Source organism: Mchenga conophoros, linkage group LG4, assembly GCF_057382185.1.
Source record: "Mchenga conophoros isolate Kocher_MC1m ecotype Shallow Benthic linkage group LG4, M_conophoros_male_GT1.1, whole genome shotgun sequence".
In the NCBI taxonomy this organism is placed as follows: domain Eukaryota; kingdom Metazoa; phylum Chordata; class Actinopteri; order Cichliformes; family Cichlidae; genus Mchenga; species Mchenga conophoros.
In genome coordinates, this window is record NC_140529.1 from 34,901,504 (window position 1) to 34,921,942 (window position 20,439).

Sequence of the window (20,439 nt, forward strand, 5' to 3'; positions counted from 1 at the left end):
CTCGTGCTCGCTCTGTTCTCGTGCACATGGAGCTGTCCCCCCTAGCCTCATCAAAGCCCACCTGCCCTACCAGCTACTCGGAAGTTATGGGCCTGCGTTGTTTCTGCAGTAAAAGCTGGATAGCTCCAGCAGCTGCCGTCCCTCCCTTTAAAGTGTCGTTAATGACGCAGCCCTCGGTGAACCAGCAGCCTGAGTGATTTTGGAGTTGTGTGTTTTCTGCCACCTGGCGGTCACAATGAGAGCTTGCAACAGCACACTTGGGTGCCGAATAAACATCTATCCAATGATCAGTATGAGCCGCTCGTATTGCTGTGATTATTACACTGCTATTTGGAAACACCTGAGAGTAGTGTAATTATGTTAGCTGTAGTCTAGCAGTTATATTGAGAAAAAGTGCAACATCACTGTCTGAAATTGCACAATAGTAAAAAAAAAAAAATGTGGGTCAGCAGCTCTAAATGTGGCATTTCTTCCTTTCTTTCTTGCGAGGCCAGAAGAAACTAATTGTCAGCACAGCCCTGATATCATCATCACGTTCAGTAGCTATAGATCAGCATGAATTTGGAGTCATGTTTCTCTCAGCTGGCGCTCGGCAGGGAGATGTGGTCCTTTTGTAGCTAGATGCTCTTTTGCACTCTCCTCAGGATCTTCCTTGAGCTTTATAAATCTGTGTTTATATATTTCCCAAATAGACATTAATGTTGACATTTATCCTTTTAATAAGTTGCAATCAAATAAATATTGATCATAGCAGCTCTTGGTCACAGTAAAATTTTTCTAAACACATAAAACGGTTGTAAATCAACGAATTATTTAAACCCCAATCAGCCACACTATTTTAGCAGCATAGGGCTATCATACAAAAACTCTATTATTTCTCTGTGATGGATATCTTCTGTTCTAATGTAATTATCTTGCTGGTGTAGAGGGGATGTAGGGATGCCTGAAACTGCGACTGCATCTGAAAGGTACCATCTGTTCATCCCCACCAAGATCAGTGCCAGAAATATTGTTTTTGAAATATCCCTGAAAGCAGCGAGTTTGTCTAAGGCCTGCCGATCTGCTCTGGTTATTCAGCTGCAATTTGACAGCCGAGTAACCCATTATGTTCAGAATATCAAAATTTAGATATTTTCATCTTTCCAGTAACTGTAGAGTTTTAGTATTAGTATTAGTGTGTAGTATTGTATTGATCATTCTGGTCATGTCAAGGCAAGATGATCAGATCCCACAAAGTTTGAGGCAAAGAGTGTTATATTTTGATGTAACTGTGAACAATATTTTATTTAAATGAAACTTTCCAAAAGCATAAAGGGAAGTTTAGGAATATTTTTATGGTCTTATGTGATATTCTTGAGCCACATTCACATTAAAATGCTGTGCATGCCCACATTTTTCTGTCTTTGAAACCAGTACATTTTGTAACATCCTTTCTTCTTCTTCCTTTAAGTGAGCTGAGTCATTGGTTTGTTTAAAAAAGAAAGTGCTGAAACCTAATTTTGAGTAGTCTAGAGTAGCTTTCATGTAATCATTTCCTCATTATTTTAGCTAAAGTTTACATCAAGTACTTAACACATGTACTGTGTGTTGGGATGTGCACAGTCTTTTGATGTAGGTGTTCATCCTAACTGTGAGGCACTTTGTAACTGTGTTTGTTGTTGTCGTTGTTGTTGTTTTAGACTACAACTAAAGTTTTTCTTTTTTCTTTTTCTAATCCATTGCTGTTTAGAGTCAGCGTTGTTTTCTGCCCTCTAGTGGTTGTCATGTGCATTACATAAAAATTTACATTAAGGTATTCAGACATAATAGGTCACTGCCTGTAGCTGACAATCAAATCAAATCAAATCAAATAATACCATAAACTCTTACATAAATATTGGCCTCTGTAATAATATTAAAGCGTTTAAAATATAATTTAAAAACAAAGCAGTACAAATTACGTTCTGATTGGGTGTTTTCTGACATGACGTTGCCATGGGCGGGGTTTTGCATTAGCAGGAAGCTTGACGTCACGTTTGTTTTGGGAGAACGACGGAGACGACAGGAAAATGGAGCAAAGCGCTGAGGATTATAAGGTACTCCTGAATTAAATGTTTAACACGTTTTCACTGGCTGTTTCTGTGAATGTTCGTAACTGTGCTGTTGAATATTGGGCAGAACTTCTGATAGCTGACTAATGGTAGCATCTAAAGCTAGCTGTGGATCTCCAGTACCGTTCGTTAAGCTCGAGCTGGGCTACGTGGTGCTTTAGCTCGATATAAGCTGGATATATTTTTTTGTATAGTTGTGTGTATAACCACACAGACATGAAAGCTTAAAGTGTGTTCAGAAAGTCGCGAACTTAATTCAACTTTTCCTGCTTGGCTGTCTCGCTTTCACCCACTGACCTGAGCAGAGCAGTGACTTTATAGTCATGTGATGTGAATGTGTCATTTACCAGTTCTTTGCTATGATTTACCTGCCGGGTCAGCTGTTTGACTGGTCACGTGGTGCACGGGCTCGTTAATCACATTTGGGCACTGGGTGGGCTACGTTTGCATTTATTTATTTTTTATTAGTATCATTTAGTTTTTAATTTTAGTTTGCTGTCCAGTTTTCCAAAAAGTTTTAGCCGTCGTCAATCATTTTTCAAATGAGGTTTAAAAATAACAGGAAAATACGTTAATCTTCTAAATAAGGTCTCGACGACCTCGTTTGCCATAACTATATGCTATTAAGGCGTTTGAGCTATTTCCTAGGAAATACCGAGCTGTCATTTAGCTTCCTGAGTTGAACCCACCATGGTTTTTGTGGGTTAATGCTTGTGGTGTTGACTGACAAAGACTGAAACTAAATGAGCTAATTTTATAGGTTGAGTGTTATCGTGTAAGTATTTCAGTTAGTTCTCATGATTTCTAAAGTTTACGTTATTTTTACAATGATCACGTTTTGTTTTTCTCACTTGACCTCAGATAACTACGAGTTAGTTTGTATCAGCTGTGTTTGACGTTAATTCTTGTTTCCATCTGCCATGTGATGAGTTTATTCCACGTGGATGTTTGTTTTTTTAACTGCAAGACAGTAAACTTTCTTTGTTTACAACCAACCTGCTGTCAGTGTGGTACCACCAATTAGCCCGAAGTCAGGAACACAGACCTGTTTGGCGACCACTGGTTCCTAAGGCAAAGTGGCTGCTGGAGGATTTTGGGTTGCCAGGAGGTCACTGACCAGTTTGTGTGTGTGACTGGGGCTGAAAAGACACGTTGGGCTATGGGAGGACGCCAGAGTACCTGGAGAGAACCCAATCAGGTGTATTGAGAACATGCAAATTCCACAATGATTGGGCAAAAACAGGGCTGGGCTAGCCTGAAATGCTGCTTAGATGTCACACAGAGTGCCTAGCCTTTGTGAAGAGGTGTGGACAACCTCTTTACCTTGAGAACACCAGTAGCGATAGGAATTCTGACTATGCACAGGTCATTAAATCCTTGCTCTTTGTATATGGTTCAAGTTCAACTTCTGAGAGAAACAAGTGGTGTTCAACCACACAAGGTATCAGTTATACTGTAGTTATTGATGACTGATTAAAATAATCTTTAGGCTAATTCTTATTATCTGCCTGTTTGAGTGACTGAAATTTGACACCAATAAAATAAAAAAAAAAACACCTTTAACTGCAAATACATTTTACACTTAATTTCTGCTACTTCATATTTATGTGGGGCTTTTTTCTCCTCAGCTGATATTTGAGAAGGAGGGGGTATACCTCCACACAAATGCCAAGAGGAGTAACCAGGACACTAGTATCCCAGGGTTCATCCGCATTGTGGAGCGGGTAAGAAAGTCTGTGTGAGCTAAGACTGTTTAGGTCAAAGGTATGATCAGGAAAGCACGGGGGTAACCTATCATGTCTTTATTTTTTCAGGCTGGGCTGCCAGCTCTAGAGTGGAGTCCACTGGAGGATGACGGTCGCAACGCTCCTGCTGTACTCTACAGCAAAAAGGTTGGGAACCATCTATTTGCTACATGCTGAAAAATAAAAAGTATTTGTTATTAGCTCGACTAGGATTCTCATCCAATAATCTCCACCTGATCAGGATGGTGATGGAGGGGAAGAGGATACAAACTTTGACCCGGGCTATGAGCCAGACTGGGCAGTTATAAGCACCGTGAAGAAAGAACGAGAACACGTCCCAGTCAAAAGTTCAGGTGCAGTCTGCTTTTCTGGTGATCCTAGCAAAGGCTCGTGCTCAGAAAACTAAAAACTCCTCTTTTTTCCACAGGTCAGTGGGCGTTCTCGCTGCCTCTCTCAGAGCTGTACTCTCTTCGGAGGTCTCGGTTCTCCTTGGGTCGAAACTTTCTCGTGCTGACTAGTAGAGGTGGCCACCCACTGCCTCCTTTGCACTTCCACAGAGGAGGAACCCGGGAACTGCTGAGGGCACTTCAGCGCTACATTATTCTGGACCCGTAAGCATCACTGCAATCATTTTAGCAGCAGATTTCTAATTACAGTGGAATGCCAGCATTGTTTACATGCTGGAGAAACCCAGATTAGTACCTCAGTTTCAGATGCCCTTTGCTTCTTTGTCAGCGTGTCATGTGGTTTCTGTTCTTGTTATCAGGTCACCACTTGACGGGCGGCTCTTCCTTGCCTACCCCCAGGACTCAGGCACGCTCCCTCAGTCCTTTGATAGGCTGCAGTTTCTTGATGATGGAGGCAATGATCTTGTCTCAGTAAGTAGAGTTTTTTGTTGTTATTTTTTTAGAGGATAGTGTATGTTGGATTTCTAATGAGTAATTTTCTTAAGTAATCTCACACTTAGTAATTCATAGATTTTAAAATGATTAACTTGTCCATTAACACCAGTGACCCAGTGATGAGGTCATCTTCCACCGAAGCAGCATCAGAACTTGAAAACAAAAGCTAATGTGGAAGTGCCAAAATCTCAATTTCCTCTAAAAGCAGCTTGAGCTATATAGATCCCCGATGTTAACACCTCCAACTGCAGAGTAGTAATAAACATGTTTATAGCATTTTTGCAGTTCAGAGTTTTTGGCCTCCAGAGCCAGTCTCCCCTCGGATGACTACTAAATTCCGAAACCAATTTCTGATGTTTTTATGTTTAAAGTAGGTTGCATTATTTGGGCATGGTCACATTGACAGTTGGATGCCATCACAGGCAGATTTGTCCAGTAGCTGTTTACCAGCCTTCACCTCAATTACCTGCACTAACTGTACTAATAGATCACACAAAACAGAAATTATTAGCAGGTTTCTGTATCTGTGCACTGCTCTCATACAGATTATGCATATAGAAAGCAAGATTACTGATACACTGGATAAAAAGAAATATGCAGTTGGTATTTTTGTTGATCTCAAAAAGGCCTTCGACACAATCAATCACTCAATTTTATTGGATAAATTGCAAAGATATGGTATTCGAGGGAAAGCTGGTAACTGGTTAAAAAGTTACCTAACGGGTCGGGAACAATATGTTAACATAGGGCATTACCATTCAGAGAAACTTGGTATTACATGTGGTGTTCCCCAAGGGTCAGTGTTGGGACCAAAACTTTTCAATGTATACATAAATGATATTTTTGATGTTTCTCAAGTACTTAAACTCATACTGTTCGCAGATGACACCAACATATTTTTCAGTAGCGATGATTATACTGATCTTGTAATGACCGTAAACAGGGAGCTAAAATTAATTAAAAAATGGATGGACATAAATAAATTATCATTAAATATAAATAAAACTAAAGCAATGTTTTTTGGTAATTTAAAATATAATATAGAATTACCAATTATCATTGAAGGTGTACCAACTGATAATGTGAGTGAAAACAAATTTTTGGGAGTCGTAATTGATAATAAAATTTCATGGAAACCCCACGTCAGACACATAAAAACCTAAATTTCCAGAAGCCTCGCAGTTTTGAACAAAGTGAAACAATTCCTTGATAAAGATGCACTTCGTACTCTGTACTGTACCCTGGTTCTTCCATATCTTACATATTGTGTGGAAGTGTGGGGAAATACATATAAAAATACAACTAATCCATTAGTCACAGTACAGAAACGAGCACTGCGTATTATTCACAAGGCTGGTTATCTAGATCATACTCACAAACTCTCTCTTCAGGCAAAGTTACTTAAATTCCAGGATCTGGTTAATTACAATACATCCATAATTTTGTATAAAGCTTTTACTGAACTTTTACCGGCAAATTTACAAACTAGATTTGAAATTCGAGAAAAGGTTTATAATGTGAGAGGCTTTGGAGAATTCAAATTACCCAGAACTCAAACAACCCGTAAAGGTTTTTGTGTGTCTGTATGTGGTGTGAAAATCTGGAACAGTCTGAGTTTACAACTTAAACAATGCAAAAATATTCATAGATTTAAATTCCTCTACAAACAGTTGGTCTGGTCACAGTATACTCAATGATGCTTTTAGTGTGCTCTGTAATGTCTGTCCTCTTACCATTGCTGGTATGGATTCCAAAAAAAAAAAAAAAGTGTGAGTATGTATGTACATATATGTACATGTGTGTGTAGATATATATGTATGTATATGTATGTGTGTTTGTTACTTGTAGTTATTACTGCCTGTTACCTGTGGTAATGGAATTTATAATTTATATATTCTGTATTCAGTTATGAAGGCTCTAATTGTTGTTTGCGAGCTGCCGTTTAGATGCTTGTATGTACCCGGGGCTGTTGATGGGTCTGTATGCAATGATGGGCGTAGCTGCGGGAAGTTTATTGTTTTGTTTTTTTTTTGTTGATGAGTGAGTATAGGGGTGGGATTTAATAAGTTTTCTTCGTCCCACTCCTTTTTCAGGCAATTTTTGTTTTTTGTTTTGTGCATTTTATGTTCAATATAGGTATTTGTTGTGCCTGAAAATGAACAAATAAATGAAATGAATGAAGATGGGATCGGCCAAAAACGAAACCATCAGAGCTTCAAACAGGTTCCACCAAGTCAAGTCAAGTCAAGTGGCATTTCATTTCAATCATATGCAGTGGTACAGTACACAGTGAAACGAGACAATGGTCCTCCAAGACCTTGGTGCTACATATAACATATAACAGACAATCAACACAGGACTACATGTGGTGGCAGCGACACAGTGGTTTCATCTGTCTTTTTTAATCATAGCCTTTGGTACCAGCTAACATTAGTGAAGGAAACATCATACTTAAAACGACAGGCCTTCATTTGCATAAACATTCTTTTTTTTTTTCACCTATAACAGAGATTTATCCATGACCCGTATGCCACTACATTTGGTGGATTCTCCAAAGTCACAAATTTCTTCAGGGCAGCACTTCGGCCTCCAGAGTCCCCCATCCACACACGTACTCCTCAGGATCCCAGTTTGCCTCCACAGCCTGATGAAGAGCCCGGATTCGAACTCATCACCTGCGTAAGAGAAAGATACAAAAAGATAATTTGAGCGCGGATAGATGGAATAAAAAATAAGTTATTAATGTTTGATTTTATTTCTTTCATCAAGGGTGTGGAACTTGGTCCCAAACCAGATGTAACAAGGGGACAGCCTCTGGATAAGTGGGAGGAGTTTTTGGACTCTGAGGGGCGAGTGACTTGCAAAGAAAAAATCAAAGAACTTGTGTTCAGAGGGGTAGGACAGTAAATAGAGTTAGGCTACGTTCACACTGCAGGTCTTAATGCTCAATTCCAATTTTTTGATCAAATCCGATTTTTTTTGTCTGCTTGTTCACACTACAAATAAAATGCGACAGCAAACGCGCTCTAGTGTGAACCCTCAAAGCGGCCCGCATGCGCAAAAGAAGACGTCACACACAACGCGCTCTGTTTAGACCAAGAGCAAACATTATTGTATGACTGATGGCCCTTAATATAAAGACTTCGGACTTTACGTTTCCCAATTTTTGCTTTAAGTTATTTTGTTATTTACATAATAATGTAAATAACCTAATAATGATCCTTATTGCTGTTTTAGAGAGGAGCGGTGCTTCAAAGGATAGTTGCAGATTTCTGTCAGAATCTGCAGATTATACAGTACAAATAAAATGTTCACGTTTCTCCAACGTTGTATTCCCAACAGTTTCACTGGATGGCCAGGAAGCGTTCGCGATGTCTTATCGGGCGCTTCTCCGGAGCTGATGATTGGCGTCTGTCTTGCGTCAGTGACGTAAAAGATGGATTTCATGCGACTTGACCGTTCAAACAGCAGTCGCTTTCTAAAACATCGGATATGTATCGGATTCAGTACCACATACGAAAGTGACCCAGATCGGATTTGAAAATATCGGATTTGTGCTGTTCACACTGTCATAGCATGATCGGATATGGGTCGCATAGGGTCAAAAAAGTCGGATTTGATGCACTTTCGCCTGCAGTGTGAACGTAGCCTTAGAGACAAACATGTGTTTCTTATGTTTAACCAGGTGTGTATTCTTTGATGGGGTTTTTGTGTATCTTGCAGGGCATCACACACTCACTGAGGAAGGAGATATGGAAATTCCTGCTGGGGTTTTATCCGTGGAACAGCACTGCCAAGGAAAGAGAGGACATTCTTCGGGTCAAAACGTTAGTAGAATTTTTTTTTCCTGTCATATCTTTATGATAATTTATTGAAGCTTTGGGAAACACTCTCATTGCCTTGCTTGGTAAATGGTAAATGGACTGGTTCTTATATAGCGCTTTTCTACTCCACCTGAGCGCTCAAAACACTTTATACAACTTGCCCTGTTCACACACATTTCCTACAAAAGTGCTTTCATAGCTAATATTCAAACACACATACACACACTCCGTTGGGTACATCAGAGAGTAACTTTGGGTTAGTAGCCAGGGTTCGAACCACCAACCTTCCAATTAGTAGATGACCTGCTCTCCCTCCCTCCTGAGCTAGCTGCAGACACTTTTTTTCTTTTTTAAGGCTTAGCAGCGAGCCAGTGTATTTCCTAAAATCTTGAACTATTCACTTGCTTTAACAACCCTTCTGCATGTGCAGGGATGAGTACTTCAGGATGAAGGTGCAGTGGAAGTCTGTCAGTGAAGAGCAGGAGATGAGAAACTCCCTCCTCAGAGGATACAGAAGCCTGATAGGTCAGTGCGTCTAATAACAGAAGATCTGTTCAGCGTTTAGTCAGCTGCCCGTCAGAAGTTAAACTGTCTTTGTTCTGTTGTGACAGAGAGAGACGTCAACAGGACAGACAGACACAACACTTTCTTCTCTGGGAATGACAATCCGGGACTGACCCTGCTTCACGACGTGCTGATGACTTACTGCATGTACAACTTTGATCTGGGTGTGTATTTATGAACCGCTGGTAAACAGATGTGCACTTCATAAATTGATCACCGGTACATGTGACTGCCAAAAAGACCACCTTTGGTAGTTTCCTGGTCTGGATCTTTCAGGTGTAATGCCACAATCTTCCCAGAAGTGGACGACCCAACAAATTCGCCCCAAGGTCACACCGTGCAAGGCGCATAGAAATAGCAGAAAACCCATGAGCTAAGTTCATGACAAGTATGGCTTGTTTGTATAAGTTGCCAGGAGAAAGCCCGTTCTCTCTAAAAAGAACATGGCACAGGTTTAGAAAGAGCAAACTACAAGACTTCAGGAACAATGAAACCAAAGTAGACGTGTTGGGCCATGAAGAACAGTGCCACGGCTTTGCAGTCACTGACTAGACCATGAACTCTTCTGTATACAAAAGTATTCCACAGTCAAATGTAAGGCTGTAGAAGAGCTAAAGCTTGGCCCAAATTGGGTCATCTAACAGGACATCCTCTCCCAAGCACAACAGCAAATCTACAACAGAATGTTTGAAAAAGAAAATAATCAAGGTGCTGCAAGGCCCCAGTTGAAGTGTAGACCTCAGCCTGATTGAAGTGCTGTGGTGGGACCTTAAGAGAGTAATTCCTTCAAAGCCCAATTAACTGAAGCAATGCTGTAAAGAAGAGTGGACCAAAACTCCTCCAGATACTGATGAAGTCATATAGAAACCCATCACGTCAACCTATTGCTGCTAAAATTGGTTCTCTAAGTACACCACGTGATTCAGTAGCTTACTTTCACATGACTTCATATTGTTTGTATATGAAAATAAAAGTTGAACAAGCATTACGGTGCCAGTACAAGTGGCGTCTGATGACCAGAAAGATTTGTAACAACAGGAGGAAACGTATTCTACGACTTCCTGTTACTTAACTGGCTAATTTTCTCTACTTCATTGTGTTCAGCAAACAACAAAATAAACAGTGAAACAACAGAGATGTCCATGATGTTTTAAGACCAATCAACAAAGGGTTTGGCAGCGATTAAAAGCGGTTTGAGTAAAGTATGTATGTAAATATGTTTGTAACACAGGTCTCCTTTTTCATCGGTGCAGGTTATGTGCAGGGGATGAGTGATCTTCTTTCTCCTATCCTGTTCGTCACCCAGAATGAGGTGGAGTCATTCTGGTGTCTGACAGGATTCATGGAGCTGGTGGTTAGTAAAAATATCTGTTCTCTTTTTTGTTATCGTCTGTCACAACCCGTGATCTTCTGTTGAGACACACAAGAGCTTTTAAAGCTGTTACTCTATATTTGAGTCGATTTCTGCTCCGAATGGAGAATAATTAACTCGGCAGCAGCACAAACATAACCTTTGAAAGTTTAAATGCACTTGGGCCAGTGAAGTGATTTTTGTGCAGTGACTTGAGACCTCATCAACATTTGATTTGAATGAATATAAAAAACGCCCACACTTAAAACTGCTTTGGATGTCTCTCAGTGTGCTCTTCGGCTAACTCGCCGCTGTCTCCAGTTGTGAAGCAACCACAAAAACACTCACTGGATTTTGGTTTGTAGCCTGAGGCTGTTTGCCAACAATCACAAGCATTACACCTTATTAAATGTTAAATAAATGCACATTCTCTCTCTTAAAAAAAATGTCATCTGGTTCTATGTTGTGCTGAAATGTGATATTAATCATTGAGATCTGGGGAAGCAGTGAAAGAAAAACAATAATGAAATTAGCGGAGTGTCAAAGCAGAAACATCCAAAAGATTGATGTATTTGTAAGAAGCCGTAGACTCCAGCTGAAGAACAGGTCTTTGTTTTTCTTTCCTGCAGCACCAGAACTTTGAAGAGTCTCAGGAGGCCATGAAGCAGCAGCTTCTTCAGCTCAGTATCCTGCTGAAGGCGCTGGACCCAGAGCTCTGTGACTTCCTGGGTAAGTGAGCTCCTATTTAGCCAGGCACATTAACAGTAGAAGTGAGAGTGTAAAATGAAACGTGCAAAGTAAAGCTGGGCAAGATAAAGAAGTTTTAAAGCTACCTCCTTCATTGTTGTGTTGATTTGCACCTCAGCACTAATTTCAGTTCCTATCTAACTTGTATACATGTGCTTCTGTCTAAAAGGAGCAACTTGTCAATTTGCATGGCATTTGGGGAAGAAGATAAAGTCACAGGGAGGGAAAATCTGGCAGCTAGGGCAGGTAGTGACCAAAGATTGTCATGTCACCACAGTTCCACTCATCCCAACTGATTGTTCTTACTCAGATGTTATAGTAGAACTCGGTTTGGAGAGGTTGTTCCTGGCGGATGAATTTACGGTTTGAGGTTGGGTCAGTTTGACACCGAAGGCAAAGTCGAACCTTAAATAGAGCAGCAATGCAGAAAGACGACCAGAGGTGCACAAAAGGAAGACATTACCGTGTTTTCTGTTGAATCTGACCTCTCACATATAAGTTTAGATATGCTGAAGGTGACATACATGCCACGCATATGTATGAAACTGAGAAAACTCTGGATGTGCAATAATAATTTCTTTTTTGTAAAGAGATAAAATTCCAGTTCTCCCTTCCTTGCATGTCCTTCAGACTCTCAGGACAGCGGCTCGCTTTGCTTCTGTTTCCGCTGGCTGCTCATCTGGTTCAAGAGAGAGTTTTCCTTTGAGGATATCCTCACACTGTGGGAGGTGAGTGCTTGACTGTACCAATTTAACATATTTGTGTCTTGAATTGATTTTTGTTATGAAACCGAATCCCACATTATTATTATTTTTTACAGTCTACAGTACGGATTGTTTGGGCTGCATCTTGACATCGCATTTTATGGCATCGTGTTTTCTTCCTCAGGTCCTCTGGACTCGTCTTCCATGTGAAAACTTTCACCTGCTGATCGCCTGTTCGATCCTCGAGTCCCAGCGAGAAGAACTGATAGGCTCGAACCATGACTTCAACACTATTCTGAAGGTGTGTGTCTGGATTAAAGATGAGTTTGTTTGTTTTTCTGTAATCATACAGATTTTCATCTTCTATAATGTTTTTCATCTGCAGCACATTAACGAGTTGACAATGAAGTTGGACCTGCAGAGCGTTCTGCGTGGAGCCGAGGCCATCTACCTACAGCTGTTTCTGTGCAAGGTAAGACACAGGGCCACTTCATACCTCATGATTCGACATACAGCCAGTAAAATATCTGTTGGTCCAAATCTGAGATTATTATTTTTTTATTAGTATTATCAGAATATAATAGGAAAACAATTTATCTTGTGCTATATTATGTTAACTGATAAATTAATAACTTGCTTCCCCTTTTTCCTCTTCCCTTTCCACCCCAGGAGCTTCCTGTTATGGTTAAGCAGGTCCTGGGCCTCTACGTCCCACCCAGCTCAGAGGAAGAGAGCCCAGACTCACAGGCCAGCGAGACACAGCGCCTCCTCAGCCAATCACAGGAAGGAGCTGCAGCTTCTAATTCAGCGTGTGGCCCCAGCTGCTCTTAAATCTGATTATCAGCTGGTGGACTGACACTCACTAAGAGATGTGTGAAAGACATTTATATATGAAATATGTACTAAATATTATCCCATGGTATGGAGTGAAGACTGTTGTTACTGATGGTCAGAGGCAGGGGGCACTGTGGAGGCTCTTTTCTCTCACTGTGTGTTCATGAAAGTTACAATCCAATGTGTTTAAACACTATAGCCGTACTTGCAGTGCTGTTTTTGTGTGTATGCTGTCCTCCTGTTTCCTTGTCACTTGTTTACATTTCCTGTTTTCATGACACTTTTGCTTCTGCTTTTACTTATTATTTAACTATATTAATTCGTTTATCCCTTGCTTACGTTTCAGTTTATTTTGTGTTTTCTTACGGTCCTCTCACCACTCCTCCTGTAAAGGGAAATAGACGAAGCATAAACTCACTGGCAGTATTTTGCTAGTACTGTAAGATGCCATTCCAGCCCTATGCAAAGGTTGTGCATGCCTTATAGGTTCCACATGCCACTTTGGTAATATTAAGCCTTGTAACTATATGTATGATGTTCTAGCATTTTCATCTCGTTATTACCAAATAAATGGTTGAATCATAACAAAACAGGGTATTTAAACTCTACTTTATCCATTTGTAAAAACTTAAGCAGAAGAAGTTCAAGATAACTGAACTTGATCCCCCTGTGGATAAGAATCAGGTGAGGAAGGAACAGACGATAACATCCTCCCCAAGACTTGAAAAGGATTCATTTATCAAATGGTGGAGGTGAGCGTCAGTGTGCAGGTCTGAGTTTACCTGCAGATCCACAGCAACAATAATACACGAGCCGACCGTGGGTCAGGGGGTTGGAAGCTCATCTTGTAAACCGTAAGGTTGCCGGTTCGATCCCCAGCTCTGTCTTGCTCGTTGTGTCCTTGGGCAAGACACTTCGCCTACTGGTGATAGCCAGAGGGGCCGTTGGCGCAATATGTCAGTCTGCCCCAGGGCAGCTGTGGCTACAACTGTAGCTGCCTCCACCAGTGTGTGAATGTGAGAGTGAATGAATAGTGGAATTGTAAAGTGCTTTGAGGGTCTCGAAAAGCACTATATAAATGCAATCCATTATTAATACACATATCATTGAGGAGTAACTTCACACCGGTCCTTGTCCTATAAAGTTACTTCTCATGCATAAACTCACCATAACAGGCGAGGTGTGTGGGTGTTCCTCGCCTCTCGCCCTGTGGTAGCTGGGATAGGCTTCAGTGTATATCAGTGTAAATATGTAAATATCTGTATATTTACATATTTAAAATATCTCCAGTTATATATCTTAAACTATCCAGATGCAAATGTTTTAGATTTAGTTTAAAAACTGAAAAAATGGGAAATAGTTGTTTGAATTTTACATGTAAATACATAAAGATAGAAATTGAAATGAAAAGCTGCAGGATGCAGGAATCTATAAGAAAGATTCCAGCTCAATCAATGAGCTGTTTTAACTCCTTCCTTTATTCTGATTGGTTGTCCCTTGCAAACAGCAGTTTTGAACAGCAGATGCATCTCAGGTCCAGCAGCCAACGCTGTGTACCTGAGATGACTACTTTAGGGATATCAGCTCTCACTGACATCATATAGAGCCAGAAGTAGAAAAGAAATACTTAAACTGAGTGTTTAGAGCACTCTGAGCTTTTTCCTCACAGGGATTAGCTGCACACCCTGTCATTTCATTATTTGAAACTTTGGCCATATTTAATACGACCATCAAACATCGTAACTGTTTATAACAGAGGTAATAGCTCCCCTTTAGTGTAACACCCAAATGCTGTCAAAAACTCAACTGATAGTCTCAAAATTGTGATAAATACATTGATTTAGTGAAGATGTTTCGCTACTCTGCGTCTGTGTAAAAATGATTCCAACGACTCGTTTACATTTGTCCGATAAATCTGAGGTCAAAGACTGACAGACTGTTACAGTAAACTGCACTTGTTTATGTCTTAACTTGTGAACTGGTTAAACTTTGCCCTCCCTAACCTCTCCTCCCCCACTGGCCAGCAGGTGTCTGTGTGAGGTGAATAGCTCAAGGGGAAAATAGGGCCTCTGTTCTCCACTGTCCTGGGAAATGAGCTGGAAAATGAGGGGCGGGCAGCCACACCCCCTTCTCAGGACCTGCTGCACTCCTCCTGTGGCTGGTGGCTGTCTTCGAGCCCCTCGATCCATTTTGTTTGAATACAGCTGCGGTGTATGAATTTAGCAGGGTGCTTAAACAGCCCGACGATCTGTCACTCTCGCCCTCTCGCCCTCCCACCGTCCCACCCCATCCTGACCTCACTTGACTGGCAGAGCCAAACTTACTCAGTCCTTCATTCAAACTCAATCTGCTTTCAGCCCTTTTCAAAGCCTGTTTATAGGCGAAGGCCTTGTCGACCGCTTTAAACCTAATATTCTCTCACTAATGCTACAATCGACTAAGAATTGCAGGATTATGTCTCTTCGTGTTGTCATTATGCAGAGTGTCTAAGAATAACCATCTCAGTTAGACAATGTGGCTGCTGATCTACTCCCTGTGCCTCAGATTCTCATCTATGATTTGTTTATTATGAATTCAGTTACTCAGGAAAATTGAATGAATCTGGTCTAGGCTTGGAACACTGGACACAGGATGCACTGGCATTGTTTTGTACAGGTTTAAACTTTAACCTTGCATGAATATTTTAAAGGGAAAACATTGTGCTCTTGTGTTAATTAGTTGTAAACTTTGGGTAAGTTCATGTACAAGCCCTGAAATACCCTAAAAGAACTCAGAATTGCAGTATAGATTCAATGCCTGCGTGTACATTCAAACATGTGTTATAATATGCTTTTAACCACTGATTCTGATTTGGAGGGGGGGGTGTATTAATTTTGGGTTTCAGTCTTTTTAATTACTATTGTGTGGATGCCATATATTAGACACAAGACTTGGGAAAATTACATCATGTATCATATTAAAAACACAGAACTTTTGAAAGCCTTCTTGTAATCATCCAAAGTCTCAATGAATACATCCACGTCAGAGTGTAGTTTCTATTTTTATTTTAGTTAATTAAAATGTTTTTAAACATCCAGTGTTAATTTTTTTTAGTTTAGCTTCAGTAACAACCATCATATGAAGAAGGAAAATGTTATGCATTTTCACAGAAAGTGGGACTGTTTAATCAGGTCTGCATTCTTGGGGGTTTTAGCTTTAGCTTGTTATGATATGGGTTTCAGGTTTTGGAATATTTTATGAGATTATGTTAAGTGGTTGTGATTATTTTTTATTTTCATGACTTTCATCAAAGTAGCTCGTGCTTACGTTTACAATAGCGAAATTTAATCAAGTGCTTTATCGGAACATTGCTCATAGTATAAGTACAGATTTCTTTTTCTTTTTTTTAATTCATATTTTTATTAAGGTTTCAAAAGCAGGCATTCACAGTATGTACATCATGTAAGCATTCTTCATACTTAGGTTATCTGCCTTAAATACTGAAATAGTATTTTAATTTACATCCAAGTCATAAGGGAAGAATACTTACAACGATAGAAGTAATTGAAACCATCACATAATCCGAAAATCAAAAAACAAAAAACAAAACTAACAAACCTAAGAAAAGAGAAAAAACAAAACAAAACAAAACAAAACAAAAAAAAGAAACAAAAAAAAAGAAACAAAAAAAAACACGGATGTGTTGGTATGGGGTGATCCTATAAATATATATACATACATCATAATTATTGGTTTGTAATAGTAAAATCTGGCCTATGAGGCGTGATATATTTAACCCAGTTTTCCCAATATGATGTAAATTTCTCCAGCTTGTGGTTAACAGAAGCTGTTATCTTTTCCATGTTATAAATTTCCATTGTGATTTCCATCCATGTACTTATGTTTGGGCTCTCTGGGGATAACCATTTTCTGGTGATATTCTTTTTACAGGCCACCAATAAAATATTTATTAAATGTTTATCATATTTAGGCCATTCCTGAGGTATATATCCAAAGAACATAGTCTTACTCTCGAGAGGTATTTCACGTTTAAAGATATCCTGTAAGGCATTATGTATTTCTCTCCAATAATCCCTCAAGATTGAGCAGTCCCAGAAAATATGGTAATGATTTGCACTTTGATTTCCACAGTTCCTCCAACAAGCAGGGGCGTTATCATCATAATGAGACTTCTGAGAAGGTGTTATAAAGTATCTAATTAGGCACTTCCAGCCAAATTCCCTCCACTTTTGTGAGCTGGTACACATCCACTGATATCTCCATATTGCCGTCCATTCTTCCTCTAATATTTTTATCCCTCCTTCCTTCTCCCATTTTGTTCTAATATATGAAGTCGAATGTGGTTTCAAATCCATCAGACCCTTATAGAGACATGATACAATTCTATCAATAGTTTCTGAGTTATAGCTTTTTATAAACAGTTCCATCAAGCGTGTGTTTATCATTGTTACGTTTCTCATCTTCGTGTCGGCATAGTGCCTTAACTGCAGATATCGATAGAAGTCTTCTTTTTCTAATGAAAATGTTTTTCTAAGCATGTCAAAGCTGAACAATTTTCCATCCTTCATTATACTGCACAGGGCTGTTATGCCCTTACCTGTCCAGTCCTTGAATCTAGAATCCAGTTCATTAGGTTTGAACTCTGAGTCGTAAGCACACCATTTAAGAACTGTAATATTGGTCTCGAGTTTATATTCCTTTATAATAGTTCTCCATGTTTTAAGGGTCCTTTTCACCCACATGTTATCAGTATTTTTTATATAGGTTTGTAAGTTATTGTCAGCTAGAGTTGCCTGAATAGGTATAGACAGCATTTGTTCCTCAATGGTTTTCCATTGGGCAGTGTATGATTGGTTACACCAGCATATTATTGCTCTCATCTGCGCTGCAAAATAATAATATCTGAGGTCAGGGAGGCCCCATCCTCCCTTTTGCTTAGCCAGCTGTAGTGTTTTAAGGCGAACCCTTGGTCTTTTACCTTGCCATATATATCTAGATAACATTTTATCCCACTCATTAAATTGACTTTGGTTAATCTCTATTGGTAGGGTTTGAAATAGATACAAAAATCTTGGCAATACATTCATTTTAATAGAATCAATTCTTGAATTAAAACTAAAGAAAGGAATTAAATTCCATCTTACTATATCTTCCTTTATTTTTTTGTATAAGGGTAGGTAGTTCTGTTCGAATAGTTTTGTAAGGTCTTTCGGTAAATTTATGCCTAAATATTTAAAACACTCCGTTTGCCATACCAGAGAGTAGCTACATTTTATTTCTTCTGGTGGGCTGTAGTTATATGAGAGTAGCTGGGTTTTACCTATATTAATTTTATAGCCTGATAATTGGCCGTATTGTTCAAATGACTGCATCAGCTTGGGTAAAGAATATGTTGGGTGTCCAAGGTAAATCAAAATGTCATCCGCGTAGCAAGCCAGTTTATATTGTGTCCCTTTGATAAAAATTCCCTTAATGTCCTTATTTTGCCTGATGGATTGAGCTAGTGGTTCCAAGTATAGTGCAAAAAGTAACGGTGACCATGCACAGCCCTGTCTAGTGCCCCTTTTTAGGGTAAAACTGTTGGATAGGCATCCATTAATTTTGATCCTGGCTGTAGGATTATCATATAATGCTTGTATCGTTTTAATAATCATATCATGAAAGCCAAATTTATATAGTACCCTGTAGAGGAACTTCCAATTGACAGAGTCAAAGGCTTTTTCAGCATCTACACTCATCACAATTGCTTTGATTTTGTGTTTTTGTATATGGTCCATAATGTGTAGTGTCTTTCACCCTGTATAAGTACAGATTTCAGGTGCATGTTCTCCCATTGTGTATTTCCATCTTTTAAATCTTTCTTATGTTTGTTCAGTTTACCATTTTAGGACTATTGTTTTGTCATATTCTGTCTTACTGAGTTTTTTATTTATAGTCCTTTGGTTGCTGTAATACAGAACCTGCCCAACTTTGGAGATAAATGAAGTGTTCTTTTTTTTCCCTCCATAAAAATACTGTTTTGGGTTACATATGAAACTGAATCACTTCTTTGTCACAGCAGGTATGAATTATTGATGCTCAGCTGAAATCAAGTCGTGGTGATCCACAGCATGGTGTTCGTATCTCTGTCCATTTAACTCCCATTTGAAACCTTAGCTGCCATTGACGCCTTAAATGTGTGAAGAGCCACCTGTAATGAGTGTGTCAAATACAATCTGTATTCTCCACTGGGGAGTGCGACCCCATTGTGACCATCAGTGGGCTCCCCGGGGAGTGCGTGAAAAGTGTGTCTACCCCATGAATGTGTGAAGTGTGTGTGTGCGAAGAGCCAGCAGCAGGCAGAAGGCCAGGAGCTGTTGTCTGACACTGATTTGTAAAGGGAGACAATACGGCTCATTGACCTGCCCGGCTCCACTGTCTGTTGCACATACCTCGCCCGGCCCTCCCCGCTGGCCTCGCCGCTCTTTATACAAGAGCAGCAGATTGCCACAGGGAGGGGAGACCGAAGGGGACGCAGGTTGCTTTGACAATGACAATCTGTGACGACAGAGAAGCTCAGAGCCAAAAGTTTGACGAACACATTTATAACTACTTTTGAAATCCCTTCCTCTCCCCTGATAAATGGTGAGAAACGCAAGATGTGTGCAGTATTCAAGGTATTTTAATGTTTCCATCTAAAGAGTGCAAAAGCTTCCAAAAAAGAAATCTGTTTGCAACCCCACTGTCAAATATTATTTTTCTTTATTGATTAATTTGTAATTGTTTCAAAAATTGATTCATTTTTTTGTTTAGTATGTTTGCACGCAGCTGTTATATTGTTTCCTTACAAAAGAATATAGAATCTATCTAGAATTACCAAATATCTTTGTTAAAAAACATTTGTAAAAACAAAGAACCTTTAGGGTATTCTCGCTTGAATGAAATGTGAGATTTTACTCTCATTTTATCTATCTTTAATTTTTAATCACTTAATCACAGTTCTCCAAATGCATCCTGGGACATAAGCAACATTTTAGGATTGCAAACCTGCAAACCACCGACTCAAATCATTATACGACACAAAAATCCCTGAAACTGCACAGACAGAAATAATGGGACTGTTTGGGAAACTAAAAAAATATCAGAACTTCAGGATCTTTCTCTGACAGCAGGACAAGACTGAACATCAGCGTTTAACATCTCTCCTCCCGTGCTCACGTTGTAAACAAACACCCTCATCCTTTTGTCATCCATGCCCATTGTCACAGTCTGGAGGTGCTTCGCTCTCTCTCTCTCTGTCTCTCTCTGTCTCTCTCTCACCCCTCGTTGCCTTTTCTTTTCGTCCTTCTCTTTTTTCACTGTCGGTGACAAGCTGTTGCTCTGTCCCTGCGGGCCACACCCTCTCTTGTCTGTTCCTCTTTTCCCCTCCCCTGCCTCCCTCTCTCCCCTTGCTCTCCTTCTTTCTCCCTCTCCCCACCTGTTGAGGCAATTGTTGCACAGATCGCATTGTTTGTTAACTTATTATTTTATGTCGCTCATGAGGGTCTCTGCCCCTTCCTATGGCATTTCCCACCCCTCTGGACCACTCCCCCTCTCTTCCCGACTGCTGGGTATAAAACTTTGAGCTTCTGGTGAGGGGGGATATTCAGCAGGGCCACCTCAGGAAGACTGATTTCAGCAAAAACCAAGAAGGCTCTAC

The 20,439-nt window shown here is 39.9% G+C and overlaps 1 protein-coding gene across 2 annotated transcripts; it reads left to right on the forward strand.

Moving 5' to 3' along the window:
• The first annotated feature begins 1,954 nt into the window (after positions 1–1,954).
• tbc1d17 (TBC1 domain family, member 17) lies at positions 1,955–13,351 on the forward strand. 2 transcript variants are annotated; one of them, XM_085272053.1, is made up of 17 exons: positions 1,955–2,075; positions 3,719–3,814; positions 3,905–3,982; positions 4,077–4,188; positions 4,263–4,446; positions 4,602–4,713; positions 7,246–7,416; positions 7,507–7,632; positions 8,461–8,564; positions 8,992–9,086; positions 9,173–9,289; positions 10,379–10,479; positions 11,106–11,205; positions 11,854–11,951; positions 12,112–12,228; positions 12,313–12,399; positions 12,597–13,351. In XM_085272053.1, exons 1-17 carry the CDS (start codon positions 2,049–2,051, stop codon positions 12,756–12,758), a joined length of 1,887 nt encoding a protein of 628 aa, XP_085128179.1. In that variant the 5' UTR covers positions 1,955–2,048; the 3' UTR covers positions 12,759–13,351. The 2 variants fall into 2 exon arrangements, with proteins under 2 accessions (XP_085128179.1, XP_085128178.1); XM_085272052.1 differs by lacking the exon at positions 1,955–2,075 and adding an exon at positions 3,433–3,531.
• The last annotated feature ends 7,088 nt before the right edge of the window (positions 13,352–20,439 follow it).

Coding starts and splice junctions, on each gene's coding strand:
- tbc1d17 (XM_085272052.1), top strand. CDS start 3,448: ATGCACAGGTCATTAAATCCTTGCTCTTTGTATATGGTTCAAGTTCAA. Junction 4,447..4,601: donor CGCTACATTATTCTGGACCC/GTAAGCATCACT, acceptor TCTTGTTATCAG/GTCACCACTTGACGGGCGGC. Junction 12,229..12,312: donor ACTTCAACACTATTCTGAAG/GTGTGTGTCTGG, acceptor TTTCATCTGCAG/CACATTAACGAGTTGACAAT.